The sequence below is a fragment of the Anser brachyrhynchus genome (genome assembly GCF_964034855.1).
Source record: "Anser brachyrhynchus genome assembly, chromosome: 4".
Lineage (NCBI taxonomy): Eukaryota > Metazoa > Chordata > Aves > Anseriformes > Anatidae > Anser > Anser brachyrhynchus.
Window position 1 is genome coordinate 5,511,088 of NC_137698.1, and position 14,633 is coordinate 5,525,720.

Sequence of the window (14,633 nt, forward strand, 5' to 3'; positions counted from 1 at the left end):
ATGAAGCTCATATTACAAGACCAACAGCTAGTGACCCTTTTTCCCCGTGGACAGCTTTGTAACAGAAGACTTTCTAATGAAAAGGTAATATGCTCAAAGCAGTGTTTCTGGCCAGCAGTTCTGTCTAAGCCTCATTTTATTAAGTATGTTAACAGAAATACTGTCACCTTTTCGTTCCTGCTATGAAAGTTGTAGTGACATACTTTATGGTCTCTAAGTCTGTAACACAAAATCTCGGTCTTTTTGTTAGTTAGTAGCAGAATGTTTAAGATGGTCACTTAAGATTAAGGAGAACATGAATGACAACTACAGTTTGGACCTATCAAGTTAGGTGATAATGTTGGCAAATGTATTTCTTTTTTTTTTTTTTTTTTAAAAAAAAGAAGTTAAGTTTCTCTGAGCATTTAGGCACACTCAGTGGCATGAGCATAAGCTGCTAAGTATATCCACAGTCACATTCTGTGTAAATAAATGTCATTTCAGACCTTTTACCCTGGTTAGTAGCTATCAGAATGATGCAGTTATAAATTAAGGGTGGGGAGGGATGTACATCTGCACCCCCGAAATGGTGAAGGAAGGGATGTCATAATTTTCCCTTACCAAACAGTAATAAACTGATAATATTAATGGATGGTATGTGATTGTCTTTGTTGTTTCAGATGTTTTAACAGAGCTGTGTTTTTCCCCACATGATAGTAATGATGAACATAAAGCTGAGACTTACAGAAATCACTAGAAATGAATATTAGTATTAAGCTAAGTCAGCTAAATCTTACCTCCATTTAAGGCTGCTCCTTTAAAAACAGGAATTCTAGGATTTATAATCAAATCTAGTAGCTTTCTGCAAGTATGGTAATAAAGGGTGACTAATCTGGATATTTGACATTGTGTATATTTTCACAGAAGCTTGCAGTTTCCCAGCTCTTCAAAGCTTTTCTTATTTACTGTTGGGATAGGAAGTATTCCATGAATGTGCATACAGTCTATAAAAGTAATTCAGAGGTTTGTTAAGGTCTTGACACTTTTTGGAAATTCAGTAAAAGCTAAGTAGTAGTGATCCAGCTGTATTTTTATTGAGGAGACTTTCACATTCATTACTTGTTCAGAAAATCTCACTGAACGATCACCCTCTGAGAGTAAAGCACAATTTAACTACATCTCAGCATTGCTGGCATTCATGTATTAACTGTTTTCTGTGTAAGACCCAATACATACTCACTGGTATTGGGATTGCAGGTAAATATAAATGATTCTCTTTGGATCAGAATCATAGGGGGCTTGCGAGGAGTTGGCAGGAAGTTTAAGAAAATTTCCCAATAATCCCCATTTAGTAATGGTTCTCATTTTAAGTAAATTTGCATAAAACTCCTTTGGAAAGGATGCTCCAGCTGCTCACTGATATTTGGTTCCTGTGATAGGACTAGAGCAGCTGGTTTGAAGTAAAACCCCCAGAAATGTGCATACTGTAAATACTGGGTCCTTAGTACCGTTGCATTTAACAGATCAGTTCCTGTAGTGCCATGCTGTATCTTTTATGAAACAAACTCTTGATTCTCTCCATTTTTCTGTGTAGTGTCAGAAATTGTTTTGTCTCTGTGTAAGTAGTAATAGAGGTTTGTCAAAATATACCAAGACAAAAGACCAGCATTGTTGTATCACATCAGCTAGGATGAAGAGCAGGTTCATCCTACAGCTGTGCGCGTGCCATGCATTTCTCTGCCTTTCAGATGTCCTTAACCGTTCTTCCTAAGCTTTAACCGTGGCCACATTTCTGGCAGCATCAATGTCCCATTTGCATCAGCATTTACTGCGGAAGGAGATCTCATCCAGTGCCCAGCAACTGCCACGCTCCAGAGCTTTAAAGGAAGAGTTGTGGTGATCGTAGGAAATGCAGTGAAGAACACAGCTGCTGTAAGTCTGTTGCTATAATATATATGTTTATATTTAGAAATACATCACAGGAATTAATGCGTACAGTAATCATAAATACTATAGTCTGGATAATTTCGGCGTTAGTAACTGGATATCACCACAGGATTTGGGGCGGGGGGGTGATAGGTTCTGCTTCTAGACAGAGATATTTACAGTGGTCAACATCTGAGAAAGTTAACATTTTGAAGTGAATTTTGTAGCATTTTTTCACCTTTAAAATCTTTATGTTGGAATGTTATGAAAGTGACATCACTTCTAACGCGCATCAGTAAGATCTGTTTTTCAAAAGTGGCTTGGGTTTAACATTTACTTTTTGCAGTGTTATTAAGCATATACAAGGTAAGTAGGGAGCAACATGCATGTTGCATGTGAACTCCAAAGGAAATAAGATACAGTTCATATTCTCCAAGTAAGAAATAGCATATTGATTAATTTTATAGAATCATTTAGCTTAGGTAATTCTACTCAATTAAGAGAAGAATGGTTCATACAGCGATCTTCCATATGATACTTTGACTAGATGGTGGAGGATATTGGGATTTGCCTGCTCATTTCTATAAATTTTTAATGGTGTTGTGAACCAGCAGAATAATAAATAGAATTATTTCTGTTGCTATTCTTTGTCTCCGGTGAAGTGAACATATTTTTCTGCAAAGGTGTGCTTTTGGGTTCAGTATACCTTTAGTTCACCACAGTCTCTTAAGCTTATTTACTCAGAAGGCAAGAACTCATCTGCATAACAAAAGTTTTGTTGTGTTTTTTATGCATATAGGGAGTTGTAAGTATCATGAGAAATTTCTTTCGTTAACCTATGTTTCATCATTTAGAAAATGAACTAGTGATATTGAGAGAGGGAGTTAGGAGAATCTTATCAAGTAGAGACGGAGCACTGACGGCATTGAACTAGGATGCTACTTAGTGTCTTTGCTAACTATGGTGCATTGTGCAAATTAACTAAAGCAAGAAGCCTTGGGCCCCTTACCAAGGTCAGTCTCCTAATAAGAGAGTGAGCCTATCTTAAGAAACTGGTAGAAACTGGTCCTGCAGATGGACAAGAGCCAAGGAGCAACTGAGTCTGTGCAAAGACAAGAGGTCAACTAGCGGTGACAAGGAAGAGTCATCAATCTTCATCCCCACGACCCCCAACGACCACCACCAGAATACACTGTGCAAGCGCAGATGGGAGGAGTTTATGGAAATGACTCCTTGGAACTAATTTTAATATGAATCAGGGACAGGTTATGAATATGTATAGGTTATGTATAGGTTATGAATATGTATATATATTGTGAAACTTCATGCATATGTAACTCTTTACTGCATATAACCAAGGCAAGTTGCCACATCAGGCACGCACGACTTTGGCGGGAGTACCCCTCGTGCTGCCAGCACTGAATAAACATACCTACTTTACAATCTTACTGATTGTGGAGTCCGTTTTCCGCAAGTCAATATGTATCATATTTTTTAAACAGTAGCAGAGGTGGTATAAAACAGACTGTACAGCACATCAAATAAATAGTTTCAGTCCATGAGTATCTAGGTTTCTGTATTAGACCTGGGTAAGTCCATGATAAATATTTCAACGTGAAATCAATCAATTTGAATAATCACAATGGCTCACTAAATGCTGAATGCATAAATTGCCCCTCAGCGGAATAAATACAAAATGCATAAAATGCTAAGTGCCAAGTGGAGATGATTTAATGGACACTTGACACCTTTGATGGTGGGCTATGCAGCAGCTTTCAATAATTACATTTTAAATCACTGAACATCCTAATTTATCTCACTAAGAGTCTTACTGTTCGCTAACCTCCAGAGGAATGGGAACAGAAAAAACAAAATGCATTCATTTTCAGTAATGACTGTCTTTATGAAAGATAACCCACATACTAGCTAGTCATTTTCTGGGCGTTTTTTTGCAGGACCAGTCAGAAAAGTTGAATCTGAAACAGAGAAACACTGTAAGTGTTATGTCTAGAACAGAATGGAGAAACAACCTGAAACAAGTATCTGCAGGAAAGGAAGGACAGAGGCTTTACAGTATGGGTTGTGGGTTACACTGTAGCTAAGAAGAGCAGATTTTTTTCTCGTATAACATAGTGACACTTCTAATGCAATCTTGGATTTGTCTCAACTTTTAAATGTTTCATTAAATGGAAAATCGAACATTTCCTTTGCTATGCACTTCTGCAAAACTTTGTGTTCTTAGTGAGTCCAAGCACTTCAGCCATGTAAGAGGAATCTGCCTTATCATTAAACAGTCTTGCTACAACTGAGACAATCGTTACCACATTTGCATGCAACTGTAAATATATATATATATTTACAGTTATGTGTGTGTGTGTATATATATTTATATATATATATAAAACAACCTCAATTGAACTGTGTTGCTAGAACTTAGAGCTTCTTACTTTTGTAGTTTTTTTTTTAGGCCAGTTTCAGTTTTACTCTGCACAGGTTGCATGGAACTGTCTGCTGCTATTCATGAGCGTAACCAATCCAAAAATACCTAGCTTGAGACTAGACAAAAATAATAACTATTGTTGTCTTGAATTTTTGCACAGTAATCTAATAGTATGAATGTGTGGAAACAAAAACAGTATTATCCAAAGTAACACTAAAAGATGTTCAGCATAAAATATACCTTTTCTAAACAGAATTATGTATTTCCAGTCGAAAATGAATTAGCCACAAATTTTTTCCTTCACCGTAAAGGAGAATTTTTCAGAAGTGTTGACCGATATTTACTCTACTAAAAATACAGAGATTGACTCCTCCAAATGTGTTGCTTAAATTTATGCAGGGCTGTGTGGGTGTCAAAAGTGTCCAAAAAATGTTGTTGATTTATAAGGATATTTGTAATTAGGAGGTTGAATCTTTCAATTAGATTTCATATTGGTAACCTGCTTGGTACCATTGAAGTAATAAAAGAAAAAAGGCAACGTTGAGTGTATTGAACAGACTTGTAGAAATCTCCTTTTTTCCATTTTCACACTTCTTTTCTGTCTTGTGTATTTGATTTGGTGCCAGATGATAAAATTTTTAAATTGGAAAGAAAAAGCTGTCTAGAACTTGATAGGCAAGAAGGGAGAAGAGAAAATTTCACAGTGGCCCTGTTCCAGAAGGAGACAAAGAAGCCAGCAGTGCCCCAGACTGGCTTTAGCAGAACACTTCCTTCGGACAGAATTAAGACAGGGTAATCCTACTTGTTAAGCAACTTAATTTGCTTGCCTTGAAAGCTAAATGAATAGGTTGTCTGGCGCATGAGAGCCTTATGAATGCACAATGGTATTTGCAGAGAGGCACTTGCACTGGGCATCGTGCAGCGGTGCTTGGCTGGCGCTTGCGCTCCGCAGCACGTCTCTTCCTTCAGGCTGGTTCTCCCGTTGTGCTGGCCTTTCTTCTCCTAGGGGATTCCAGGCACTTGTTAGCAGAGCAGAAACTTGTTCGTCTCTCAAGACGGTATAAAAGGTGTTATGCTCGAATTAACCAGCCAGATTCTATTTTGATTGTTAACTTAAATACATTAAGCTGCAGCATCTCTTAAGTGAATTAAATTCCCCTTTCCCACATCCACTGATATGAGTACCTTGAAAATTCCAATCCAGACAAAGAATCACTACAGTTGGCAGTATAATGGTCAAGTGCTCAAGAGGAACACTTTTTTTTTTTTTCCATGCACAGCAAATAGCATTTTGGTGCTCATTAATCTGTCTCTCCTGACTTTTGTCATTTTTGAAATCTGAGATACAGTGTGTGAAAAGGTAGATCATAGTTACAGACACGTAGGAAAGGCATTAGTTTGGGTTTTGGGGAAGGGTGACATTACTTCTTCATTTCCCATTCCTTAGCCAACTTTGAGGTGGTATTTTCTGCTTCCATTTGCAACTTTTAGACTGTATTATAGTGATGAAAACTGAAACTAGGATGGGAGAAATAACTTATCTGATATTAAGTCATGCTGCAGCAGCTCAGTTTTGACCCTGCCTTGTTGTTTCTTGTGTGGTACAGTTAAGATAAATCTGTTGTTCTTTTTTTTAATTGAAACGGTTTAATAGAATAAAGTTTATAGGACTCTAATATGTGTAATAACTAGAAACTCATTCATTTCTGGCCATCAAAAAAAAAAAATGCAGGCAAGCAGTATGCTGAAGCTTAAAGAAATCTGTATAGTAAGGTAATAAATTCTAAATGGGAATGTTTTAACTTGTGATTGTTACTTTTGTTTAAAATCTGGGTAAGTTATGTTGCTATAAATACATTGTCTAGACAATTTCTACAAGTAAATGAAGCAAAGTTGTCTGTCTCATTGTTGTCACGGAGTAGCTAATACTTAAAATATATGAACTATCTCCAAAGCAAAGGCAAGTGGTGCAGGATTTCCATGAGATCTTACTGACCTTTTTCAAGGCAAGAGGGAGAGGGTCAAGTTCAAGATTCTTTTTGTATAACACAGTCCTAGCCTGAAAAAAAAACAACAGCAGCTCTTTCTATGTGGAAGTAACATTTTTCTCTAAATGTAGATGCTGATCTATTAACGTAAAATCTTTTCTCTTGCTTAAAAATGTTGGGTAAAGAAAAAAAGATAACATTTATTTTATGGTACTTGGGAGACTGATACCAAAACAATTTTTTTCTGCATATATAATTTAACAGTGAATATGAACTGAAAGTGTTTTTTTTAAAAAGAAGTCTGGAGAATGTAAAACTAAAATGTCTTCTCCATCCACTCATACATTTTTTTTCAATTTTAAAAGCTGAATGCAGTAGAATACATGTTCGGACCCATATTGATGTAAAGTAGTTCCTTGTGCTTGTGTTCTTGTTCCTGATTGTCTCGGCACACTGCAGAGATGTGTTTCTTGTTTCTTATTATATGAAGGCTGAGATGCATAGGTAAAAGTGTCTAGTTACTGCTGTGGTGGTTTTTTGTTGTTGGCTTTTTTTTTGTTAACTTTTGTGTTTTGTTTTGTTGTTTTTTTGTTAAGGCCTTTTAAAGAAGCTTTTCCAGAGAAGCAAGTCCCTGCATGTTCAAGCTTGTTTCTACTTATAAACCTGTCTTAAAAAACAAATGGAAACCCATGAGATTTCATAGGGTTGTCTGAAAACTAGGTGTCACATAGAATACTAAAGGGCAGATGCGTTCATGCTTCTGAAGACAAATACAATTACTTAGAAGGGCCCACTGAAAATTTTGGAGTGAAAATAAATAGAAATTAGACAATTAAATTCTTGCGATGTTTTCACTATCTATCTAATGTATTCTGCGTTTCCTTGTAAATGTTGCTTAGCAGAAAAGCAGTTGAGCAAATGGGATGAAAACTGAAGGTATTTTCTCTTTGCAGAGAAGGAAGGGCTCCTTACGATTCCCAGAATGGCTTTTTCATCTGGTTGAGTTGTTAAGGCAACACCCTGCACTCTGGGTTTAGATTCAGAGCCTAGTGGCATCATCAGGTGTCTTTTTGCCACCTTTAAAGAAGAGATAGGCTTCATTAATCAGCAGCAATCCTGCTGGTTGTCTCTCTACCTAAGACATGAGGTATCTTCCTTATTTTATTCTGTAAAGTCTGTATTTTGTCTAGTCTGGTTTTGTTTTTGTAACATGTATACATGTTTGGTTTTTTTCTTAAGAAAGAAAAAGAAAGTTAGCCCAGCTGCTGTTGCCAGAACATTGCTCTTCACACAGCCCAAGAAAGGCACTTGGGCTGCAAGCCAGCAGTTGTGCTACGCTGTTGTTAATTCTGCCCCTATCAGTGGCTTTGGTTAGTTTGCACGGCGTGCCTGAAGTACAGCAGAGAATGACCTAAATATTCCCCTTTTCTCATTAGGTATGAAAGAGGAAGAGGGGAAAATGAAAGATGGAGGCTCAGGAGCAGAATTTGAATGTTCCTTTCCCAGTTCTGAAGTAGGTGCCATGGAAAGACTATTTCTAAAACTCCCATAGGTTCTGTTCTTTAATCGGTATTGAGACCAATGGTTACAGTTATGGGAAATTTTAGGTGGTTTGTTGATGTAGATGTTGTTTGGCTCACCTGTCTGTCTTACTACCCAGAGGTTTGGATGGTTCGGAGATGAGTGGTTGTGGGGTCATCAGCTTTTCCTATCAGAACATGTCTGACTTCTGGGAGATGCTGGCAAGCAGGATCTCAACTCTTCTCAACCATCTAGAAGCTCTGTAAGGATTGGAAAGGTGGGAGATGGTAAACCTAAATGCTGGAGTGGGGCTGCCAGGCTCCAAAGTTTCTTCCACGCATGTCAGTCTTGGCTGTGAGCATACTGTCTTTGTGGGTTGCGCCTCTGAAAGAGCACCCTAGTCCTTGCGTGAGCTTGTGTGGATTAGGTCATATCTGTAGTATTTAGGGCTACCGCATAATAACATAGATTAAGCACTTTCTGCAGCTGTTCTATAGTCTGTTTTATATTTCCTGGTATTTTGGTTCAGAGAATCAGAAATAGTGATAACTGAAATAGAGACGGAAATGAACCAAGGGTGTGTTACAGCTCCAGGAGACTTGAATGAGAATATTGCTAGCTAGAGTTGTATTGGTGAATTGGGCACTTCCAGTATCTATACAGCTTGTCTGGGGCAGGTGTTTTGTTCTTCTCTAAACTTTTTCTGAACCAGCTTTTGAAGAGAACTGGCTGCCTGCTACAGGAAGGACATGTGCATTTGGAGGGAGGATCAAGGACTTACATCTTGGAGTTTAAGAGGAAACAGGCCAAAACTGGCAGTGTAGGTATGCCATCAATAATGTCTAAGAGCTGGTGGTTTTTATATGGATTTGCTGTAGGCTGCCTAATCGGCTGTCTCTCTGGTTAAAAAACACAAGACTTCAATTTGGCTAGTGTTACTAAAAATTAAGCAAAGTGCAAAGAAAGGTTTTGTCCTTCCAAGCATTTCTTTGACCATTTCTCCACATCTAGGACAGACTTTAGACGATTTTACAAAAAAGCCATCCTAAAAATGAAGTGAAGAATAAAGTGAAGTGAACAGAATTTCTTTGGACATATAAGGGGGAAAGAGACTCATGCTCTCTTTTTTATGTTCAGGCCCTATGTGTTATGCGTCTCTTCACTAACAGCTTTTCTGTTTGCTGCTCAAAAAATAGGATAGGTACGCTTTTTGCAGTTTAATTCTACAGTCTATTCAGCTGTATTGGGTGCATTGCTTATATTTTGGTCAGTATAAGCTGTTAACAGCAGCTAAAACTCTACAGATGAGTTTTCATTTTCAGGTTCTCACTTTCAGCTGTTTTGTGTGTTTGTGTGTAATATTACATTTCTAAATGGAAGATTAAAAATGCAGGTGTTAAAAAGTTTCTACTTGGAGAAATGTGAGTCTTTGCTGTTACTTTCTCAGTAAAATTTATCCCAAAACCAGCTATTAAATATCTGTTTGTCTAGGCTTGTTTTCAAATCTTTGCATGTAAGTGCTTTAAGTTTCTGCTGTATTTTTGTACTGATGGAACGGAAAGTGTTCCTTTTTGGCCAGGTCTCTGTGGGAAGATTTTTTTCTTGATCTTGTTAGAGTAAGTTCTCTTTTTTCTTTTTTTCATTTTTTTTTTTAATCATAGTATGCGTCTGCGTAAAGTTGTGCTCCTTGTGTTTTGTACTTCATACCATAACTGTTAGCCAGGAACTGTTTTGTTGGTTTGGGAATCTTCAGGTGACTCTCTCTCACCTTGGTTTTGAAGTGCCTTTTCACTTACCTGAAACCTTTTAATAGAAGAAGAGCCTGACTAAAATTAATCTTGTGCTGGGTCTGCTTTCTGACACGTGGAAAAGGTTGGTTTAAATAAATAATAATTATAAAAAGCTCTGACCATGATGCGCTTTCAGGTTGGCTAACTCTTTACTGAAATCATACAGCAAAGCAGACTGCACTCCCTGACGGGTTTGTCCAATATGTGATTACAAATGGAAAAAAAAAACAATCTTATGATAGTGGATGGCAATACTACAGAATTTGGTTAATGTCTCTTCCAGCTTCTCAGGTACCTCCCTTTCTTCTGACTCCTTTGGTGTACGATGTTACATTTATACCCTGATAACATGGGTCACAGCAGTCCTTTTTGATAGCCTGGTACAATAAGTTACTCCTCCTTCCCTCCCAGCTTGCCCTTTAATTACTACCTGTCACAGGAATGTCTGTGAAAGTGAATAATGTGTACGTAACAACCCCTGTGGCTAGCCTGAAGGGAGCTGGGAACAATGCTGCTCAAGCTGTGTGGTGTTATTAAGGCTCTTTGCTGCAGACAGTCTGAAAGTGTGATGTGCCTAGTGTAATACGCCCAGCACACTTGAAAGCTGTGATTTTACTGCTTGGAACAGAGTAGTAGAAACATTTTGATAAATGCTCCTTTGGTGAATATCAGTTTCCCGTTTTAAACTGTGCAGATTATTAAGGTTCTTGATATTTAATGATACTTAACGGAGCGGTCCTGTCATGCTGTTTGTATCAAGAGCAACACCCATACAGGGTAAAATGCTTAATATTTACCCAGGTTTTGATACAAATTTGCTTTGATCTTGCCTGTGTTTTTGAAAGCCTGACTTTGTGAGTGAAAAAGTCTTAGCTTACTGCTTTCATATGTAAATTGTAATTTTCTGTCTCAGTTGTACTCACCAGGATGTTTTATGTGGAGGTGATTGATGTATTATGGAATAGGGGAATGGTGTTTCCAAAATCTTCACCAAAGCCGGGGCATAGGAGTTGTTAAACACATCGCTTACGTATTCATCCTTCCATATATAATATTTTCTGTGAAAACAGCAAAAGGAAGTTCAATTTAAATTCTAGGTGCAGCCAGTAAAAATACAGTAACCTAACTTTCTTAGAAACTGCGTTTTGAGGAAAGGCCACCCAGGACAGAAAGGAAAAAGCTTAAAGTCTTGTGGCATCTTTCTAATCCTCTCCCGCAGATAAGCAGTAACACCGTTTCCCCAAGAAAAGGGTCCAGTACTTCGTAGTGTTGTTGTCTAAATGGAAACAGAAGCGCTACAGAGGACTGTGATCCATTGGTGGTATGGGGAAACAGATCTCAGAAGTGATGTCAGTGCAAGCACTTTGTACAGCTGAGAAAGCATAATCACCTTCTAAGTGACTGAGGTTCGTTTCTTTTTAAAATCAGCCTGTATAATAGAAATCTAGCTGTGAACTACATTTATGTGTTTCAATAAATCTCTCTTTAAAATGTAGGTGGTTTACAGGTTGCTAAAGTTGATGTAACTCACTTCCTCATCTCCTCATATTATCTTCTGTCATAATAGCACCTCTGTAAATCAAGTTAGTTAGTGGAATAAAACTGTATATTCAGGTGCCCGTTCTTTAGTTTCTGGTTTGATGCTTTAAGATAGCACTCCTAAAGGAAATAGAGCCCAGGCGTTAAGTCCAAGGTGACAGTTTCTGCTTCGGAAATAGTCTGTGGTATAAATTCAGAAGAGCACCTTGGGCTTGCTTTCTTGATTCTTTCATCTTTTTGGGGAAATACCATTTTTTTTCCTTCTCTCTCTCTCTTAATTTCTTGGATGTAGGTTACTGATATTTCAGCATAAATGAAGAACATGAAGGGAGGAAGTCTGTGTAGCTATTTCAGATTGTCCTTCCTCTCATGCCTCTACATCAGTGCACGTGCCAGACATAACACTTTCGTGTGTCCTGAAAATACTGGCTTCGGTTCTGAAAATACTAGCTGCAGTATTTTCAGAATTCAACAGGATATTTTGGCAGGGAAAGATAGCAGGTGGTACTGGAACATTTTGGAAACATGGTGAACAAGCTCCTCTTCTTGTCTGCGAGAGACGGACTCCTCCCTCTGGGAGGAGAAGGCACAAACATATACTAGAACAGAACTATAAAAAGTCAAAGCTTTAATTAGGGAGGAAGGCTGTTACACTAGTTCGATTGCTTCTTCTAAATCTACTCTTTACCAAAAGTTATTTCTATTTTGTGTAACACAGTGTAGGAACATGGAAGTTGAAGTGTGAATGTCTTTAATTGGATCAAATCCTATTAACCTGTGAGCTAAATCTTGACTCTTCTCTTCTTTGCATTGCGGAGCCACAGTGCGTTTTCAGAGGCAGATGTATTTGCAGAGTTCATGGAGGCTGATATTTGGAGTTTGATGGCAGCTCTCAGCTTATAGCAGTTTATAAGCCACTGCGCCTCTGACTTGCAGCTAATTCTCACAGTAGTGAGGTACCAACAGTACTGCAATACTAATACGTTTCCTGCTCGCTGAATTTTCCCCGTCTGGATGTTCAGATACAATATTTTGAGCTGCGTTTGCTGTATTTCTCACAGAATACGTGTGGACAACTGCAGACAGTTCTGTGACAACTTAAGGGGAAAAAAAAAGCCAGTTCATCTTGTGGTGTATCCTCTTATCATGTCTCTTGTGCTTTCTACATGCCATTTGCTAACAGCCACAGATTCTGCAGTGCTTGCTTCGTGGAGCCTGTTTGAGAAAGTGACAGACTCTTCACCATAAGATTATAAAGAAATCTTGTCATGTGCAGTAAACAAAAGTTATTTCTACCCATACCTTGGTTACTAAAGCAGTTCTAAAATATGGTGGGACACAGGCCTTAGTGTGTCTTTAGGCCTTAAACCCTAAATATAAAATAATTATTTGCATATTTTCAGATTACATGGAATGGTAATTATAATATGGCTAGAGCCTGGAACGATTTGGAGGAAAGTTTACAGTTTATTTTCAGAAATGGAATCTCTCTACTGACACAAGGGACGTTGTACTCTGCCAATAACATACTGCCTTCTGTCAGTCTGAACGCTTGTTGTCATTTTTCATTTCTGCCAATTGTGAGCGGCATTGAATGGAGTCCAAGGCAGAGCATTATCCATTAGTCACAGGTGGAGAGCACTGCGAAGTGACAGATATGAATGTATGAAGCAGGGATGTGCAGTAGGAGTATTTCACTGTATATACTATTTTTGGAGCTCATGGCATGCACAGCTGAGCACTGCTCTTGACAAAGGGAAATATATTTGCCTCTAACTGTACACCACATTAATGGACTGTGGACTTTCCTAGTGCAATGTCTGTGCAAATTACACTGCTTCTACATCAAAGAGCCTCTGTGAAAGCATGGCATTTACTTTTCTCATGCAAAATGGCATCTGTATATGAATTAACTTTAATGTTAGCTGTTTTGATTGTTTGATGGTGTTGTGGGGATTTTGTGTTGTGTTTTTTTCCCCCCATTTGATCCTTTGAATCCTGAGTTGACTGACCCAAACTAGTAAGGGAAGAGATGGTCAAACCTACTTTTGGTCTTCCTTAGGCAAGTACTTCAGACAGACATGACAGCCAAAATGTCCTGACTGATCCACTTCAGTCTCTTATTCTGCCGTGAGCTCTTACTCTGCCACAATGAGTCCTCATTGATCACAGATCATATACTGGTTGCTCACTGCCTGGTTAAATCTGTCCTGAAACATAAAGAAAGGAATACAGTAGCTGTTTTGACATATAGATGTACAGAAATTAATTCTCTATATTAAATACCTTCAATGTGAAGCAAAATTTCTGGCTATGGAAGGAGGTTAAAACTTTGCTACTGTGAACTCTTACCTTTTAAAGAGATTATTTCAGTTGTTGTACTCAATCAGGTAGTCATGTAGTACATCTTGTTCTGCCTTAGTATCTGTTACGCTATCACAGCTAATTAGAGTGAATGTAAGAGGAAATCCCTTGTACCAAGTTTGGACAGGGTGCCTACTGCTGTTCTTTAGTTGGTAATGTTGTTTCTGGAGAGGTAGTTCTTTTGAACATCACACTTGCACTGGGTTCTGCAATAGTATCATGAATCATTTTAAAGAGTCGAAAAGGGAAGTATGACTGTTTTACATGGCCCATTTGGAAGCACCTACTGTTTTTACAAGTGGTACTAATTTGTCAACCTGGTATAAAGCAGCAATTTGCAAGACTGGAATGGCAGGCCAGTCTTTCTCGCAGCTATTGGAAATAAGGTAAAATTGCTGTGGATTCTCTCCAATTAATCCATTCTTAGTGACTTGCTTTTTAATGTACTGCAATCAGTATTTAGAAGGCAAGTTTGACATGTGATGAACGAAATAATGTTCTTTCAGCGGTGTAGCAATTTTTCACCAAGATGCTACATGGAAACTGACAACTGCCGTGTTCGGTTTATAGAATGAATTAACTGGGGAGAGGGTTTCAAGGACTGCGGAAGGTGGGGGATTGCTCACCCCATGTAACTTGCCTAGGGAAAGAGTGTCAGTTAGTGTCTGACATCTGTGAAATCAAGTCATGCTGGACAACTTTGACAGGTAAACAAATGACTATACCATCAAACGGTGGTGCTTGTACATTTGGGAATATCCAGGAGTTAGATTGTCCCAGAGGAAAATACCTGATATTTCACACTTTGAGAGGCGGTCCAGAGATTACTCCAAGATTAAACAATTCTGTAACAATGAGGTAAAATCCTGCCTGAGCAAAAATGAGTAAGGTTCAGGTATGACATTTTCACAACCACCAAATTATTTCCAGCTGTTGCAACAGACAGGCCTGGATTCCTATGTGGGACTGGTTGGTGCAAAAAAGAACCTCTAGAATCTTATAAGCTTGCTTTTGTTTAACTCGCTTTTCGTAACATAAAGCATTTCATTTTGGCTTACGGTCTGTGATACACAGCATGTTAATGAT

The 14,633-nt window shown here is 38.2% G+C and overlaps 1 protein-coding gene across 23 annotated transcripts in view; it reads left to right on the forward strand.

The window, feature by feature from the left end:
• The window catches only part of TBCK (TBC1 domain containing kinase), a 147,175-nt gene that overhangs the window by 92,113 nt on the left and 40,429 nt on the right, over positions 1-14,633 (forward strand). For 22 of the 23 annotated variants that reach the window (XR_013950670.1, XR_013950671.1, XR_013950672.1 and 19 more), the window contains one exon: positions 1,752-1,911. Coding sequence is in view for 11 of the 23 variants with exons in the window: in XM_080590632.1 (XP_080446758.1) it covers positions 1,752-1,911 (160 nt within the window). In the remaining 12 variants the exon portion in view is untranslated. Of the gene's footprint in view, positions 1-1,751; positions 1,912-7,769; positions 14,631-14,633 lie in introns of those variants that run through there. The other variant, XM_080590637.1, reaches the window with a different exon arrangement.